This window comes from Mesocricetus auratus, unplaced genomic scaffold, assembly GCF_017639785.1.
Source record: "Mesocricetus auratus isolate SY011 unplaced genomic scaffold, BCM_Maur_2.0 Super-Scaffold_4256, whole genome shotgun sequence".
Classification (NCBI taxonomy): Eukaryota; Metazoa; Chordata; class Mammalia; order Rodentia; family Cricetidae; genus Mesocricetus; species Mesocricetus auratus.
Window position 1 is genome coordinate 18691668 of NW_024429182.1, and position 17425 is coordinate 18709092.

At 46.0% G+C, this 17425-nt stretch overlaps 1 protein-coding gene across 2 annotated transcripts in view; it reads left to right on the forward strand.

Moving 5' to 3' along the window:
• Hpse2 (heparanase 2 (inactive)) overlaps positions 1 to 17425 on the forward strand; it is a 596152-nt gene that overhangs the window by 567849 nt on the left and 10878 nt on the right. For both annotated transcript variants that reach the window (XM_005063570.4, XM_005063571.4), the window contains one exon: positions 4653 to 4799. In XM_005063570.4, coding sequence (XP_005063627.1) covers positions 4653 to 4799 — 147 coding nt within the window. The remainder of the gene's footprint in view (positions 1 to 4652; positions 4800 to 17425) is intronic.

Below are 17425 nucleotides of genomic sequence, written 5' to 3' on the forward strand. Positions count from 1 at the left end.
AAGGCAGAATTACAGCATCATCTCATAATGGACATATTGGCTCCAGACTAATCAACCTTGATGAGTCTGAAATAAGTATCCTGGATCAAACCAGGACCTAGGTGAGAAACTGACGCTTCCTAATGCTTGTACTCACAATCTCAAATTCTGGTCTATATGCGAATAGCAGCCTTTGTGTTGCAGAGCTCTTCATTTGAAGAAAACTCGTGTCCCACTGAGTGTGGAAATCCCTTTTTTTTTCCCTCTCCGTTTCCCTCCCCTCCTCCCGTGTCCCCCCAAATCCCCCAATATCCTCTCATTTCCCCAGGGAGGGTGAGGCCCTCCATGGGGGTGTCCATAGTCTGTCATTTCATCCAGGGCAGGGCCTAGACCCTCCCCCAAGAGTTCAGGGTGAGAGTGCATCTCACATTGTTGGATGGGAGTCCAAAGTCCATGTGTATATCTCCTGATAGTCATGTCACCTATTCAGACACCTTTATGGCTGGCTCTGTTGCATTGTGGATTATTCCTGACCTAGCAGAGCCTGATGTCCTAAAACTGATTAGGAGAGGTTGGGTACTGCACCAGCACTGACCAGCACCTCCGTCCTCTTCTGGAGTTAACCAGTTCTAGAGCCCTGGCAGAACTTCCCACAATCAAGTGTTGACAGCCACACTCTTGTATGGCCATTATGCTAAGGCTATGCGTATTTCTGGGGTGGAGCTGAGGTCCTCAGCCACACTCAGAACCAACTGGAACCTAGTGGATGTTGAAGCAAAAGTGAGCCTTTTGGGGTTCAAATTCATTTATTATTGGCAAAATATGACTTCCTGTTTTTCAGAAGAAGTTTTTTTAAAGGCTCATAAAAAAGGTTCCTGAGGCTTCTTGGACATCAAATGACTCTTACAAAACAATATTTTGATGAGTTAAGTGTAAATGAATCAGAAACATGTGGATTAAATTTCCCTTAAAATACACAGGGGCTTTGAAATTAAGGGGAAAAATGTTTGGCAAACAGGACCTGACTTTTACCAAACCCCAACCTTTGAATTAGATTTGGAGAGAATGGACCGACTGAGTTTTCAAGCACATTAACTTTCGCTGGGAATGATCTATGGCTGAAGTGCGTCGCCCTCCCTTCCCTTTCCCAGACACCCCACTTCACTGGAGATGTTTCTAGAACATGACTGTTTTCTATCTGGAACTCAAGACACACCTCCCATCTGACATCTCCCACCTCTTACATCCAGGATCTTCCCATTCCAACATCCCTTCTCTGACTCACTTCCTCCTCCTCCCATGGCAACAGAGAGAAGATGTCAGGCAGGAAAAGAGCAGCCAGGAGAGATGAACTCCAGATACATGGCTTGGCCGCTGGTGAAAATGTCTCACCACAGGGAGGCACAGAGTAGGGTAGACATTCCACCGAAACAGCTTCTTTCCAGAAAGGGGCATCCACTAAGATAACCAAAAGGCACCAGAACTTGACATCAGGCATTAAAAATGGCAAGCTGACCAAGCCCCCAGACACGGTTTTCTAACAGAATTCATACTCCTTCAGGATTGGATTCTTGTGGACAGAGAATATGCATTCCTCAGAAATCTGAATTCTCTCCATGGTACTCTAGGTCGATGTGGAAGCCCCTACCCAAGAATGTGTCTTTGAAGTCAAAAGGCGTCTGCTTCGTGCCCTTGCCCATCAGCCAAGTAGGGTGATGTATGCTTAGGGCAGTCTTCATCACCAGTTCCTACCTAAGGAGGTTCATGAGTTCTGTGAGAACCTGTTCAGTCAAGTCTCTGGGCTGCACTGGTTTATCTCTCCCAGGAGAACTATGGACGCAGAAAGCAAACCATTGCCAAGCAGCTTGGAAAGACAGCTTTCCCTCCAGCACCACTGCCATTTCAGGTCTCCCTCCAAGCCACTAGGTCCTCACGTCCCAGCCTTCTTCCTGCAGTCTCCAAGGGCACATTCTGCCCCAGCCTGCCAAGGAGAAACTCGTAAATGCGAGCACGTGCTGTTCTCCTCCTCCACCGCTGACCTTTAAAACTATTGTTTATGGTAGCTTGCAAAAGAGTTTACTGTGGTCTGGCCAAATCAATACCACCCATGCCTATTTTGTGCACACCCTGAAGCCCAGAGTACCTGCAGTTAATGCTGTCTTCATCCATTTTGTACGTAACTAAGCTAAGCTGAAGTCCCACTGATCGAAACGCGCTGATGGCTCTTCAGTGGGGGTCACTGTCCACACAAGCCGCCAGCATTCTCCTTCAGAGCTCTAGTCACAGGCCTCTGCTCAAACCAGTTGACGTTCTCTTCGGAATCATTTGGCTGCAGGAGTTAATTTACATACTGCAGGGGCTTCGAGTGGAATGGAGGAAGAAGGAGTGCATAGGGAGCCATTTAATGGCTTATCAGAACAATTTCAGACCTCCAAGTTTTGAACACGACAGTGTACATTCTTACAGAGGTAAGGGAAAAAAACATCTGATACACAGTCAGGGGGATAGTCTGGGAGTCCTTCTCATGACCTTCATGCTTTGTTCTAAGTTAGACGTTCCTAAACCCAACCATCAGTCAAATAGCTTGGCAAGCTTTTAATACAGATTCCCAGGCCTTGACCCTAAATGAATAGAACCCCAAAATCTGTACTTTAAAGCCCCCAAGTTATCCTGCTGACCTTCCCTTGACTGCTCAGCTCTCAATCGGCCTCTGGAGGAGCAGAGACTAGTAACCCAGGGATCAAAGGGCTGCATGTCTGAAAGCAGTGTTTTCCTCTAAGCTGTCTTAGAGTTTCTCTGAGCCCCTCTTTTGAAGGCTGAGCTGGGTCATTTTTTCTGTTTCCTCTCATTAACTCATCCAGATGGGGTCCCAAGAGACCCCTTAGAAACAAGGTCTTTTTCCTACTGAGAGGAAAGTCATTATAGCTTTGCTGATACACACTGAAAGCCCCCTTGCATGTCAACACGTGTTCTCCTGTGGTTCTATGCACCCTGCGTAGAAGGGATAAAAGGATTCTAAAATGGTGAATAGTTTTAGGCATCTAACAAAAGAAAAACAGAAGTGGCAACTGGGCAAATGAGAGAATATTGTACTTCAGTGTGAACAAGAATATAAAATACAACATCACCACCCCACTTTCTTCTGGTATAAAACTGTATTAAAAAATTCGTATCCAGTGCTCTTAGGAGTGTGATGAAATGGGCACTCTTAATATAGAGCAGGCAGAGGCAAAGCATTGCAAACTGTCTAAATAACACCAGTACTATCGAAATGTGTGCATTTATCAGAGTAAGTGCTGTTATGCCATGGTTTAAAAAGAATAGAGCACGACCCAAGACCATTGACATGCCTCGGTGAGTAAGGGCATTTGCGATCAATGGTTATTATCTGAGTTTGAGCCCCAGAACCAAAAACAATCTTTTTCAGAACACCTAAATCTAAATGGCTTCCAGTAAGAAATGTTTCTTGTTCACACTTCTTATCCACCTTGGCTCAACTGTGGCTCTACTTTGTGTCTTAATTCAGTCCCCAGGCCAATAGCCTTAGTGACCACCATTGTCACTAAGCATGATGTGAGCAAAATGATCATAATTCAGTGATAGCCTGGGCTATATAGGAAGCAGTTGTGCCCCAAAATAAAAACTGAACAACAAGATCCTGCCATTCTTCTCCTAGCATAAGGAACTAAGTGTGTCATCACATGAACATCCCACAGCGTCCACACAAAGGTCTTAACATGCCCACTCACATTGCACTGGACAAAACAGACATGAAATTACTTTAGAGCGCAATTGCCCAAGGATAGAACTCTTCTCGCAGGGCGGAACACCACAGAAAATGGAAATCTGATGAGGAGTCATACAGTGCACACATGCCTTGACATAGTGGTTCCAACTCCTAGAACTTTTATCACCAGAAATAATCACTATTCATAAAAAGCTTGTGTAAAATTAAGGCTTTGTGGCATAATTTATAATGCCCAAAAAAGTGAAAACAACAGGAATTCACAAAAATAGTGGACTGGCTGAGTAAATTACGTTGCATTTCTATGATTGGAAAAGAAACTATAGTGAAAGAAACTGTAATAGCACAAGACCATGTGTAATATATACATTAGCTGGAAAAGGCTATGTAGACGGTTTGATCCTAGTTATATAAAAACTGAGTGATGTAGTCCCTTGTGTCAAAGTACTTAATACATAATTCTCAAGCTAAGAAGTAAAAATACTGTGTGTTGACCAAAATGTTGTACTATTTCAAGATTATATAACTATGGACATTTTCTTTTATTCTTAATGTTTTCCTAGATATTTTTCTTTTTCTACAGTCATCATATTTTATTTTAATACTGGGTATATACATATTTGTTTCTAAAATAGTTCCAGTAAATTTAAACAAACACAATGGGGTGAAGGGTAGGCACTGTCTTTTCAGGAAACAGCAATAACCAGGGATTCTCATCTTGAAAGTCTATTGGGACTATCCATAAAACAAGGCACTTTCTGGGGTGATCCTGTTTTGTACAGCCTATAAATTATTAGGACCATCTAATTGACTGCTTTATCTCATCTTCCCCCCACTTCCCCACCCCCCATCTCTCTCTCTCTCTCTCTCTCTCTCTCTCTCTCTCTCTCTCTCTCTCTCTCTCTCTCTCTCTCTCTCTCTCTCTCAGCCACAACTATGTCCGTGGCTCTATTACACTTTTCATCATCAACCTACATCGATCAAGAAAGAAAATCAAACTGGCTGGGACGCTCAGGGACAAGCTGGTGCACCAGTATCTGCTGCAGCCCTACGGGCAGGAAGGCCTAAAGTCCAAGTAAGTGCCAAGCTGGAAATAGCTTAGGACCGTGTGGACAGGAGCTGCGTGAAGAGGGGGCTGGAGTCCCCCTTTTACTGAAGGCAACATGGTTGCTGCTCATTCTCTGGGGCTGAAGGAGGTGGTATGGGATAAATAGCATAGAGTAGAAGGATTTCCTTTGGGGGAAATCGCTACTCAGGACCCTGACTACCTCCATGCTTGCATTCAACAGCAAAGTCAAACAACAGACAAAATATTTCTCAACAAGGGTACTCTTGGTGTTTGAGCAAGTCAGTTCTTCACTAGGCCATATAATCTCATGACAAGCTGTTTAGCATCCTTGGCCCCTACCTGCCCACTAAATATCAATAGTGCCATTTGTCATGTGACCATCAAAAGCCTTGCAGTTGAAACCCATGTCTCTCAGCTATAACGTTCTAGAGTGTTGTGGCTCCTCTTTTCATCATTATCTACAGACCCATGGGACTTTAGAAGAAGAAGCACTAGGGGAAAGTCCCAAAGTTCAGAGACCCAGTCATTTTGGATCTTACCTATATAGCTTTGACACATCATTGCTGGATCTGTTTTGTCTGTCTGGACAATAAGAGGGAAATTGTATTCCAGATCCTGTGACCCTTCAAACCACCTCCCTCTATCTCTCCTGCAGACTGTTTGGCAATACTGATGTACTAACCAAAGGCAATGCTGAACCATACTAGAAGGGCCTAGTCAAGGGCAAAATCACGCCGGTCCCCAAGCAAGGCCCCTCAGAACGGGCGTGGGATGCTGCGCAGATCAGGGGCGTTCCCATTGCATTTTTAATGTTTACCAAGTTTAACAAAGCTGTAAACTTGGAGCAGGTGGCTTGCACTCCCACAGCTGCCCACAAATATTTGTGTTATAATTGTTCAGTGTTCACTGCAACCTTGGTGGCTTGCATTTGGCTTCCAACTGTATGTGGAAGTCATTTACTGAGTCTTTTTAGCCCACCCCAGATCTGGGGTTTCACATTCTGGTTCCTTTTTGTCCACTGCCTGTATGTAGCTTTTACTTTTCGCCCTTTGAATCCTGACTGTATCAGCAGGACTCATGAGAGTTTTATCATTCTATCTATAACCATGCATTTCATGACTGCCAAGCTAAATTCTCATCCTTCATTCTAAGCAAGACACACAGTGCTGGTCCCGGATTTACCACAAAGTGGATATATGACCTAGGTAAATCCCGAATCTGCTGGTCTCATTCTCAAGCTCTGAGCTTAGGACTCAAGTATTGTTCTATATTTGGTAAATTCCCATCCTGGGTCTGATTTTCTCAGGACCATGAGTGCAGGTAAGCTTCCTGCTAGTATTCAGTCATGACCTGCAAAGCTATTTTTGGCAAAAAGGCTAACTCCTCAGCAGTGATTGATTGTGACAGGTTAGAGTCCCTGAAACCAAAGAGCTTAGGAGCTGAGCCTGACCACTGCCAAGAAGACATGCACACTTAGTGTAATGCCTTATAGCCAGTAGGCCACGATGTCAACTCTGTATGGGACAAGTTATGTAATGCCTTATAGCCAGTAGGCCACGATGTCAACTCTGTATGGGACAAGTTATGTAATGCCTTATAGCCAGTAGGCCACGATGTCAACTCTGTATGGGACAAGTTATGTAATGCCTTATAGCCAGTAGGCCACGATGTCAACTCTGTATGGGACAAGTTATGTAATGCCTTGTAGCCAGTAGGCCACGATGTCAACTCTGTATGGGACAAGTTATGATATATAACCTCCATGAGCCTCAATTCCTCTCAAGTGGAGCACAGTAAATGGGGTGAACCATGTCAGGTCCCCAGCACACCACAGATGCTGAATAAGTATCCATTGCCTTCCGAATCCTCAACTCAAAACTACAGGCTGTTGTGGAAGAGGAAGAATGATCTTTTTCACACTTATTTTTGTGTTTAAAGATTGTGGTTTTATAAAAAGGCATATTGAGAGCAGCATAAAAGTCAAACTGTGTGGCCAGAGGGGATGATGGACAGAGGACAGCATCTTTGAGTGAGCCTGTTTTCCTAGCAACCAAGAGCATAGTTCTCTACCCTGTTTATCCCAGCACTTTGCCCCTGACCCACCTGATCTTAGGGTACCTGAAGGAACTGGCTCACTGGTTATAATTCATGTTGTCATCTTGTACTTCACCTTGTCGGCAGACTCATCCAAACCTGTGTGACATCTTTGTTAAGATATCAAAGAAGGACAGGATGAAGTGAATTCCATCCCACAGGGATCCTGAGGAAGGACTCGGCAAACTGCTGGGCTCAAACAGGGCCAGAAGACTGGCATCTGATGCAGAGGCTGACATATTGGTGTGATTAAACCTCAGTTTCTTTACCTGTCAAAAAAGAGGCGAGTGATAGCTGGGCGGTGGTGGCGCACGCCTTTAATCCCAGCACTCAGGAGGCAGAGGCAGGCGGATCTCTGTGAGTTTGAGGCTGGGCTGGACCGATAGCCTCCAAAACAATACAGAGAAACCCTGTCTCGAAAAAAAAAAAACAAAAAAACAAAAAAAAAAAAAGAGGCGAGTGAGAATCAAATTAGAGGATACTAGTGAAATAAAGCCTTCTCCAAGTGTAAAACAAAACATGTACATCTATAAATATAAATGAGATACACAGCTATAAGATGGTTATGTATTATTTTATATGCGTGGTTTAGACAGTTTAGAATCAGAAGTAGACAAAACCGGATTTTAAACTTGACTCTGTCACTAGCTTACTGCTACATTTTGGACCTCATACTAACATTTTAGTCCATTTCTCTCCTATAAAATGCTAATAAATTATCACTTCTTCTGTCTTGGACCCTGGTGGCTCTGACCCTGGGCTATGCCAGTTGCTGGCTGGTTCTGTCAGACAACTGTTGAGTGGACTGTTTGGTACCACATTCAGTGCTCAGTTGCTGCTGGAGAGCAGGAGCCCTTGGTGAGTCCCGATGGGTCTCCAGGGAAACATGCGGTGGTGTCAACCAAGAAACCACTCAGAAAGGATGAGAGGAAACACTAGGAAGTGATTTCAGTCTTTGGTGTCTCTTTCCTCTCTTTTATATGTCTCTGGGGCCTGGTTCTGTTCTATATCTGCTAATTCATTGCTACAGCCTCAGCCGTATTAACTTAGCAGAGAATGCAGAGTTCTTGGGGCAAGAGATATGGAACTGCTGCTATCTGAGCAGCCAGAAGTGACTATAACCCAAGCAAGTCACGTTCAAGCCTTAGGTCTCTGTTAGGAGGGTGCCAGAAAATGTTTTTGTTGAGAACATGGAGTGCTCATTCTCTCAGAATTGCCATCAAGGCTGGGAAGATTTGAAGTCTCAAGGACATTACTACGTGAATGGAAAGTCAAGGTGTGTCAGCCGTCACTAGGAAGCACTCCAGGAGCTGCTGGTCAGATATAACTGTCAGCATCAGAGTTCACAGTACCCTGTCTCAGTGGTGAACCAGTTGCAAGACCCACATACATCTTAATTCTTTATAAAAAGTTATAGACACCATTGTAAAATGATGTATCATCCTAGGAATCAGACCCTACAGGGTAGGCATTTTAGAAACTAGTGTGCTCAAGGCAAGAATATCCTGAATCTGGAGGACATACTCACCACAGAATAGTTGACAGAAATGGGGAGAATTGGTTCGCAGAAGAAAGTAAGCTCAGGGCTTCATTAGGTATTCATACAGCTGCCAAGCAAAATTCAGCAAATGTAGCCCATAATACTTCAAAATGGCAGAGATACAAGGGGTTTAGTTTAAAAGAGATGAATTGCACTTCAGATTCACCTGGTCTGACCTGGTGGAGGACAAGATGGGCATCATTGGGAGAGAGGCTGTTGGTGAGAAGGACAGCATCCCAGACAGGCTCTATTTTTGTTGTTGTTGTTGTTATTGTTTTGGTTTTTTGTTTGTTTGTTTTTCAAGACAGGGTTTCTCTGTGTGGCCCTGGCTGTCCTGAACTCTCTCTCTCTATAGACCAGGCTGGCCTCGAACTCACAAAGATCCGCCTGCCTCGACCTCCTGAGTGCTGGGATTAAAGATATGTGCCACCACTGCCCAGCCACACCATACAATTCTATCATTCTCCTTAGTCCCCTGTCCTCTACACTCCCAGAGCCTGTGGTTTCAATGGTCACCAGCCAAGTAACCATTTTAAGCCACTAAAGGGAAGGACCACACACAGAGGCTGTGCCCCAAGAGTGAATGGAGGTAATAGCTGGCTGGCTTCTCTCAGAAAACCCCCAGCTGTGGGTCTTCTGTGGGCTTCGTCTCAACTTTGTGGGAAGTGGTCCCACTCACAAGCCAGGCAGCAGACCTGTTCTGAACATATCAGAGAGGAGGTACCTCTGAGTACCTTCTACCATCCACAGAAAGCATCTCCCCATGACCTCATGTGACCAAGATGAAGAAATGCTCACCTCCAGTGAACAGTTCTGTCTGGGCATAAATATCCCCAAGAAGCACCATCCGGACCAGAGAGGCCAACTGAAATCTGAAAGTAAAGTGAGTGGTTTGCTTTCCGGGGGAATCAGGCAGGTGTTTTCAGGTTCTGGGGGCTCTCTCTGTGTCTAGTTCAATCCTGTTTAGAGGGGATGTAATACAAAAATCAGAAGAGAGGGAGACACCCCTCATCAGAGTGTGCATTCTCACACATAGACTCAAGGGAGGGAAACAGCATCTGCTGAGGGTTCTGGGGCTAGGGGACATTTTGAGGTAATCTGGTTTTGTCCTCTACCCTCATTCTGAGTCCGTGCTAGGCTGCCTAGACAAGCGGTTGTTCTGAGTTCACTGGCCGTGATTTCAGTCTGTGTGAACATTCAATTCTATGCTTATACTGAGGCCTACTCTGATAGCCATTGCCATCGCCTCATATAACCTTTGGAACAACCCCAGGCAGGGCATAGAATAGTGCTTGACTCTCCCACTTTAGAGGGAGAGAGACCGTGTCTTAGAGCACCTAGCACACTGTGACCCCTCACCCACAGCCTGTCTTCGGCACTGTGCTGCCCAGAGAGTCCAACAGTGAACTATCATAATTACAAAGGACGAATATGCCATCAAGTTACTAAAATGTCATGGAGCTGTCTGGGTGTGCCCATCTTAAACTCTGCCCAGGATTAATATAGTTAAAGAGGTCTCTCCATAGGGCTCATTCACTCCCGTCCCATTCATTAATGGTAGTAATCACTTATTGTCTGACTACAGTTCAGTGTGCATGCTTCAGACCAAAATGCTTGTGACTTCTTGTGCAGAATAAACGCCTGGCCTTCAGGAGCTCTGTAGCGTGGGTTTTTATGCCGTGAGGGTCATAGGTCCCACACTGATGGCTAACCTCAGCTCTGCATCGACTTCACCAGCCCTGACACGACCGCGGCTGGGGACTGCAAGGCCCTTGTGAACCACACGTCTTCTTGTCCATCCTCTAAAGAAATGAACACTTTTCTTCTTCTTTAGCCTCAGACTGCTTGGGTTTTTTTTTCCCAACTCTCTGAGACATAGCTTTTGCTTTGCTGTCATCCCCTTAAACTCTGTGTCAAAGAACAACGTTGGCAATGAGCTGAACGCTGATGGAAAGTTGTCATTTGATGCAGACCAAACAAAATGGTTCTGAAGGCTCACGTTAAGTCCTGGTGCTAAGACTTTTAAAATATTCCATGTCCCTGTTGCAACAGACTGTATGATGCTATTCCATGGCTGGGTTCTGAGATTGATTGCCTGTTGGGGAAGTCCTGAGCCGAGTGGGCCACCACTTCGCCAACCCTTGTTATCAGGAAATAGGGAAGCACCATGGTTTGGGTCTGGATGCTAATAGACCTGGTAAAAGGCCTCTGGGCCAGCACACCCTTGAATTCTAAGTGTTTTCATTTGCTGTTGCTGACAGTAGTTGGTACCTGGACTGTTGGAACCAGATATACTTCCTATGGGTTTCTGTAGCCTTCACTATCTGGGATCATTCAAATGAATTTCTTCAAAAAAAAACCTTTATAAATGTCATATGGTTATTAAAAGATGGCTTCCTAGAAGAAAATTGTCAAAAGATGCAGTAAGAAGTTTCTCCTATGATGTACCTGCCTGAAAATGTTTCAGCTTCTGCTGGATGGCACCGCCCAGCTCCTGAGTTGGTCCACGCCACTCCACGGTTAGATGGCTCCAGTTGCAGGAAGGCCTCCTTATAGGAAACTAAAGGGATAGCTCTTGTCATGTCTACCTTTGCTTTAAGAAAGATGAGCAGAATAGACCTGTACTCTCTTCTCTGTAGCAAGTTTCAACACATCTGCCAGCTCTCATCTCTGCCCTGGCAGTCCTTAGGGTTCTTCCGATGGCCTACTTCCAGCTTTCCCTGGGTCTCTGATCCTACGGCAGCTGCCGAGCTGTAGCATCTTAGCTCATGGAATCAGCCTTTCAAGATGTTACTCATGCATCCAGTCTTAGGTGAAGAGGTCTGAGAAAGAAGAGGAAACATGTTGCCAGCTAGTCCACTATCTTCTTCATATCTTTGCTAACTTTGTTGAAAGATGGTATTCTTCAACAATGCTCTCTGCACACACGCAAGAGTGGAAATGCTTGACATCTGCTACTAATGTATTGTTTTCACGAGTTCCCTATGCCCCTTGCTTCTTTTTCTATTTGGGGTATTAATTTTTCTTATTAAAAGCATGTAATTTTGCTCTAATATAAGTTAATTTCCCCCTCTGACATCTATTATATATATTAAACCATATTTGCTAGTGTTTTGCTTACTAATTTTCCAAATATTCCATTTTTAGGTATTATTTTTACATGAAGTATTGTTTTTCATCTTGTTCCTTATTGTTTTTTCCATTCCACTTATATTACTTAAATGTGTGTGCATTTATATTCCTGAGATCAGATGAATATGCACTGCTGTCTCCTTCTAATCTCTCTCTCTTCCCCCCCCCCCCCACTTTTGCTCTCATTCTCTGCACTGATGATAGAACTCATGATTTTCTGCATGATAGGCACATGCTGTACCACTGAGTCATACAGCCAGAGCACTTACATACGTTTCTTTAATCCATTTGTAAATTGGAATCTGTTTATCTGCAGTAGCAGGTAAGGAACTGCAAAGTGTGATACTTAGACTGAAAGTGTGTAGGAGAACCTGCCAGCCCAAGCAGGCCTCGGGTAAGCCTTTAAATATCAGGAGAAAATCAGACCTTAAAAAAAAAAAAAGTAACGTTTAGAATGGAACCTCCTTTACCTGGAGAGAAAGCTCCTGTTGGGAAAGATGCAGCCCTTTCTTTTGAAAGGTCATTTGGAACCCTCAGGAGGAAAAGCAAGCTAGCTGGAAGCCCCAAATAGCAAGGAAGCTACCTGGGGACATTTATGAGCTGGCTGAGTAAGTAGGGAGATGACACCTTAACCGGGAACAAGTCTGTGCTGCAAGCGGACCCCACAGGAAGCAGGAATACAAATGCATGTGAACAAGCAGAAGCGCTTGTTAAGAAGGACCATACTCAGGATCTGAGACAGTCAGGCCTCAAACCCACAGAAAGGAGGAGCCTCAAGGTCTTCAGAGAGTGCAAACTCAGGCATCTGAGCATAGGAGCTTCCGAGCCCGGTGAGCTGTCAACGTGTATACAGCATGGTCTACGCCAGTCGTCACATACACATCTAAAAAGGCGGTAAAGATGCTGAATGGGCTGGCTGTTCTTCACCCCCTCGGATTCTTCCTCTGCCTGAACAAAGCTTGTCCACTAGGAGCTGGCGGTGCAAGCCAGGACTTCAGAGAAGCTGCAGAGACAGTGTGTTCAGAGCTTTCTTCCCAGAGAGTGAGGTCACCGCTAAGCCCGCAAACGCCCGGTACTAAGAGCACATTCATGTCGCCAGTGTGCAGGCCTGAGTTTAGATGAAGCAGCTCTGGTGAAAGGACAGAAATGTCCACTTCAATCTATTCACAGAAATGTTTCCCTTTAAAAGTTTCACATCTTCTGGGTTAAAAAAAAAATGTGGCCTCCATATATGGCATGGCGAGAGGGTAAAGAAGGGGCTTTTTATCCAAAGTAAATTCAGAGTGTGACAGTCAGGGATTCTTAACTCCCTCTCGCCCAGCTGCCAACATCTCTATCCCTCCTGACACTGGTGCTGCTTGGTCCTGGCTTTGCTTTGAACAAGCTGTGGGCTTCCAAAGCCCAGTGCCCACACCACACCCTAGAACAATTAACCCAAAATCCCCGGGGCTGGGGCTCAATCTGAAGTGCTTACTCCCTGGGTGATTCAAATATGTGACCAAAGTTGGGAACCACTGGCCTTCTATAAACCCTGGGACAGGATCCCGGATGATTCACAACTTTGATTTCCCCATCTAGGCCCCAAGCCATTTTGCCAAAGGTGTGAACGTGCCATGAGCCCCCGGGAATTTTCCATGCCTGAGTAAAAGGCTGAGAGCTGGTTTGCAAGCTTTATTGTTTGTTTTGTTTTAAATCCCAGATTAGTAATGTGCAGATTATAGGATTATGAAATGATTTTCTATTTTACAGTGACTTGACATCTTAAACCAAGATGTTTGCAGATCCTCAGTTTTCACTGTTGTTTCCTGAGAGTTTTCCATTTGTTCTCAGCTCCAAAATGTATTTTCTTCCAGCCCACTTCCCACAGCTGCAAGCTTTCTGCATAGCTGTCCATCATGGCTCTGGTCTGTCCCCATCCTTGGGGACTCTCTATTCAGGCAGGGATTTCTTTCCTTTCCCATTGGACACAGCCAGCGTGGCTCTGAATAGTTGGTTCTAAAGTTAAAGGGAGGGATGCTAAATATGTAGGCAGTTCTGTAGACTGAGAAGAGACAGCCTTTGTGTTCTTTGTGGCTTGGTGATAGAAATATGTCACTTCAAGGATGTGACAAGTTCTACCCCAGTTCATCCCTGAGGCTAGGTCCGTGTCCTGAACCCATGCCACCATGCACTAGGAGGTGGCACATTCCACATAGGGAACCCACAGCACAAAACTGTAGGCTGGCTGCCAAACACCAGCAGTCACTTTGAAAATCACACCCTTCCGTGCTTCTTCCTGCCAAGGAGGCTTAGAGTCACTGCACACTGTGACTACCCTTTGGCATCTATGGATTCTGGAACAGAGGCAAGGTCACATGGAACATCTTAATCTTTTCCGTGGAGGGTCACACAGAGTACCTGGTATTATAGGGAGCACTGTCAGAAGTCAATAAAACTGAGATATTTATCTACTTGCTGTAATGGATTTCAAGAAGTATCGAGGGAGCCATAACTATAAAGTAGCCAGTCTGCTCCGAGTGTGGCCTACATCTCATGTGCACCTTTGGGAAACTGGACTGCCTGCCCTCCACTGCACGGGAATGCTCTGGTCACGCACTGCCTTTTCCTGCTTCACACAGGTAGGGCTGGGGAAAGACGCCCCCTCTCCAAAAAAGATGCGTTAACTCTCAGTCAGCTGAACACTAGGAATAACACGGGCGCTTGGAAGCTTGAGGGAAGGAGAGAGGGAATCTGGGGTGGGATCCGGAAAGGCCTAAACCCTGAATGGCATGGAAGGCCATTTGAGGCCGCAAGATAAACTTCCAGAGGTTTGGAAGTACACACATTCAGGGCTCATTTTGTCAGGAGGTGGCCAATCTCCCCACACAGAACTATAATATTGGTTGCCTGTGGGTTGAAGAGAAAGGCCACAGAGATACACTGGGACCAGAACACACAAAAGATGTTGAAACCCAGACTAAATTTGATTTTCCTTCTGTTTGTGTTTTCTTTATCGTGTGTTTATTATGGTGTCGCTGGCCACACATTCGCATGCTGTAGTGACTTCTGGCTTAGTGGGCAAGGCCTAAGTCTGTTACAGTTGACTTTGTACATCACGCAGAACTATGAAGTTATGAATAGCACCCCTTCATCGCCACTCGGTAATCGTGGCACTGGTCTTTACAGTGGGAATAAGACATAGTCAACTGTGGGGCAAGGCCTCTGTAGTTTCTGTATCTGGTTTCTATTGTGCCCCGCGGTTTGAGTGGGATCTGCCTATGACATGGAGCTTTGAGATGGTTGCAGAATCAGATTTTGTTCTCACACTGCCCCCAGATGAGCCCTCATCTGTTGAAAGTTAGCAGTATCAGCACAAATCCAGGTTTCTCAGCTAGGTGCTCAGCTTGTCTGCCAAGTGCGGTTATTTTAAGGCTTTGGAAGCGCACGGTAGAATCCTATTATGGCTTGGACCATTATCACACAGATTTAGGTGGAACAGTAATCAAATCATGCCCCGCGAACCTACTACATGCAGAAAAGCCCATCATGCCCTTACAAGGATCCCTGTGCCTATGAAACAGTCCTAGTGGGCAGTGCGCACGGGCGGGAGGCGGAGTGATAAAGGTCTTCAGACCCTCGGTATGCCTGCCCTTCAGAGCATAGAATGAAGGGCAGATGATCATCAGCAGTGGGGCTCCTAGGGGGGAAGGAAACTAGCCGCTCTCTTCCCCATGGTTCCTCTCTCTTCCTGTCCCCTTCGTGTAGCGGCTGTGAGTGCCTGGAGAAGTGAGCTGATTGGAACTCCCTCCCGTTCTGAACTACTGTGGTAGGCGAAAAGCTAAGCACTGCTGAGGATGAGGAAGGGAGTGGAGCAGACAGAGCCCATGGAGAAAGCTAGATTGTGGCTAGAGAAAGAATGGTAGGGTCTCCCAAATTCCAGATGAGTCAAAAGCTCACGGAGTCCTCAGGGGATCACATTACTCAGGGACACATGAAAGGAACTTCCTTTTCTCTGCCTCTCCTGGAGCGGGAAGGAAAGGAAGCCCCGTGGCTCCGAAGCCTGGCTGGACCCCTCCAGGATCTAACCTGGCCCTGACCTGGAGGAGGGCAGGGCAGCTGCACACACCAGTTTCCCAGCCCAGCTCGGGAAACCACGCTAACAGGTGCGGCCCGGGGCGGCGGGGGACCCGGAACCCCGGAGAGCCTGGCGCTGCGGCCAGCGACTCAGCACCTGCAGTGGCGGCGGGATTCCCTAGGCACAGTGGCTGGGAAGCCTGCACCGCAGCAGGAACTGCAGCCCTGCCTGAGCCTTTGCTTAATATTGGGCCCCACTCCAGGCCGGACCCGTGCCAAGGGGGCCACAGTGCAGTTTGGGTTGGGATTTGATTGATACTGCGATTTGTTCCTTTGACACGCCAAGCACAAGGTACACACATCCTGGCCTTGGGGAGATGGGGTGAGGACAGCAGGGACCGGAGAACAAGTTTGGCTTCCTGGGAGCAGGGGTGCTGTCTTTCTCGCCACTCGCTTATTGTATAGGACAAGAGTGCCCCCTAGTGGCTCAAAGGTAATCACAAGGAATTCGTGTCTAGCTAGGAGACAGCACCTGTATTTGAAGTGCACGTGCACGTTAACACACATTCTTATTTGTTCAGTCTCCTGTCCCTACTCCTGCCTTGCTTTCAGTCGCTTTATTTATAATCTAGAAACCTGCCGAAAGTAGCCAAAAGACCTATCCATGCCTGTACATTTAATGTCTGCGATCTAGACTGAATTCAATTTCTGGAGTGTTGTCTTTCTCATCTGAGTTGAAGTTCTTCTGACTGTACTTTTAATATTTCTTTTATTGACCACTGGCTGTGTGCGTGCTTAGATAATGAAGACTGAGACAGTCACCGCCCTTCCTATCTGGGGCGAGGGCAAGCAGCTACATTGTGATACAAGTTGAGGACTAGGAAGCTCTGGGAATTGTGGGATGCTTTTGAGGAGCCCTTGTACCTGATCTGAATGAGAACAGGAGTCAGGGAGCTGGAGAGACAAGTCGGTGGTTATGAGCAGGTACTGTTCCTGCAGAGGACCCAGGTTTGATTCCCAGCAGCCTTATTGAACGGTTTCCAGTCTCCTGTAGTTCTAGCTCCAGGGAATTGAGTGCCCTCTTCTGGGCCCCATGAGTACTTCTGGCCCTCCATGCACACTTAGAATTAAAAATCAGTCTTTAAAGAAGAAGACACAGCAGCAGCTGGGGGCAGAATGTGGACAAAGTTCCAGGCAAAGGAAACAATAAAGACAGAACCCTGATGTTAGAAAAATTTACCAGAGAAACTGCAGCATGGAATGAAAGGTGAGGCCCGGAGAGGAACAAGACTGGGTCGAAGTTAGACTCAGTCTCTAAGGAGCCAGCAGTGTTGGTAAAGGTCAGTTTATGGTGACTTCAAATGACGTTCTAAGAGCCACGGAACATCTAGACAGGAGTATCATGCTCAGATTTCCGTTTGCTCAGTATCATTCTAAATCAGGCACGGAACTTTGCCTTAGGCCAGCTATTTATTAGGTATGGGTGGCCTGGCCCACAAATAGCAAAGACAGAGGAAAGTTAGGGTTCATCCTATCTGCCTGCCACTCATCCTTTGGAGAAACCTAAACTCAGAGAAGGCAAATAACTCTCAGTGGCTGAGGCAAAGCTGTGCAGGTTTTTTATCTCTCCTTCAAGCTCCCGTCCCCCAAAAAATTCTGGTCAAAATCTGACACCAGCTCTCAAGTCTGCTTCTGATCAAACAACCCCACAAAAGCCTACACACACACACACACACAGAGAGAGAGAGAGAGAGAGAGAGAGAGAGAGAGAGAGAGAGAGAGAGAGAGAGAGAGAGAGAACACAAATTGCCTT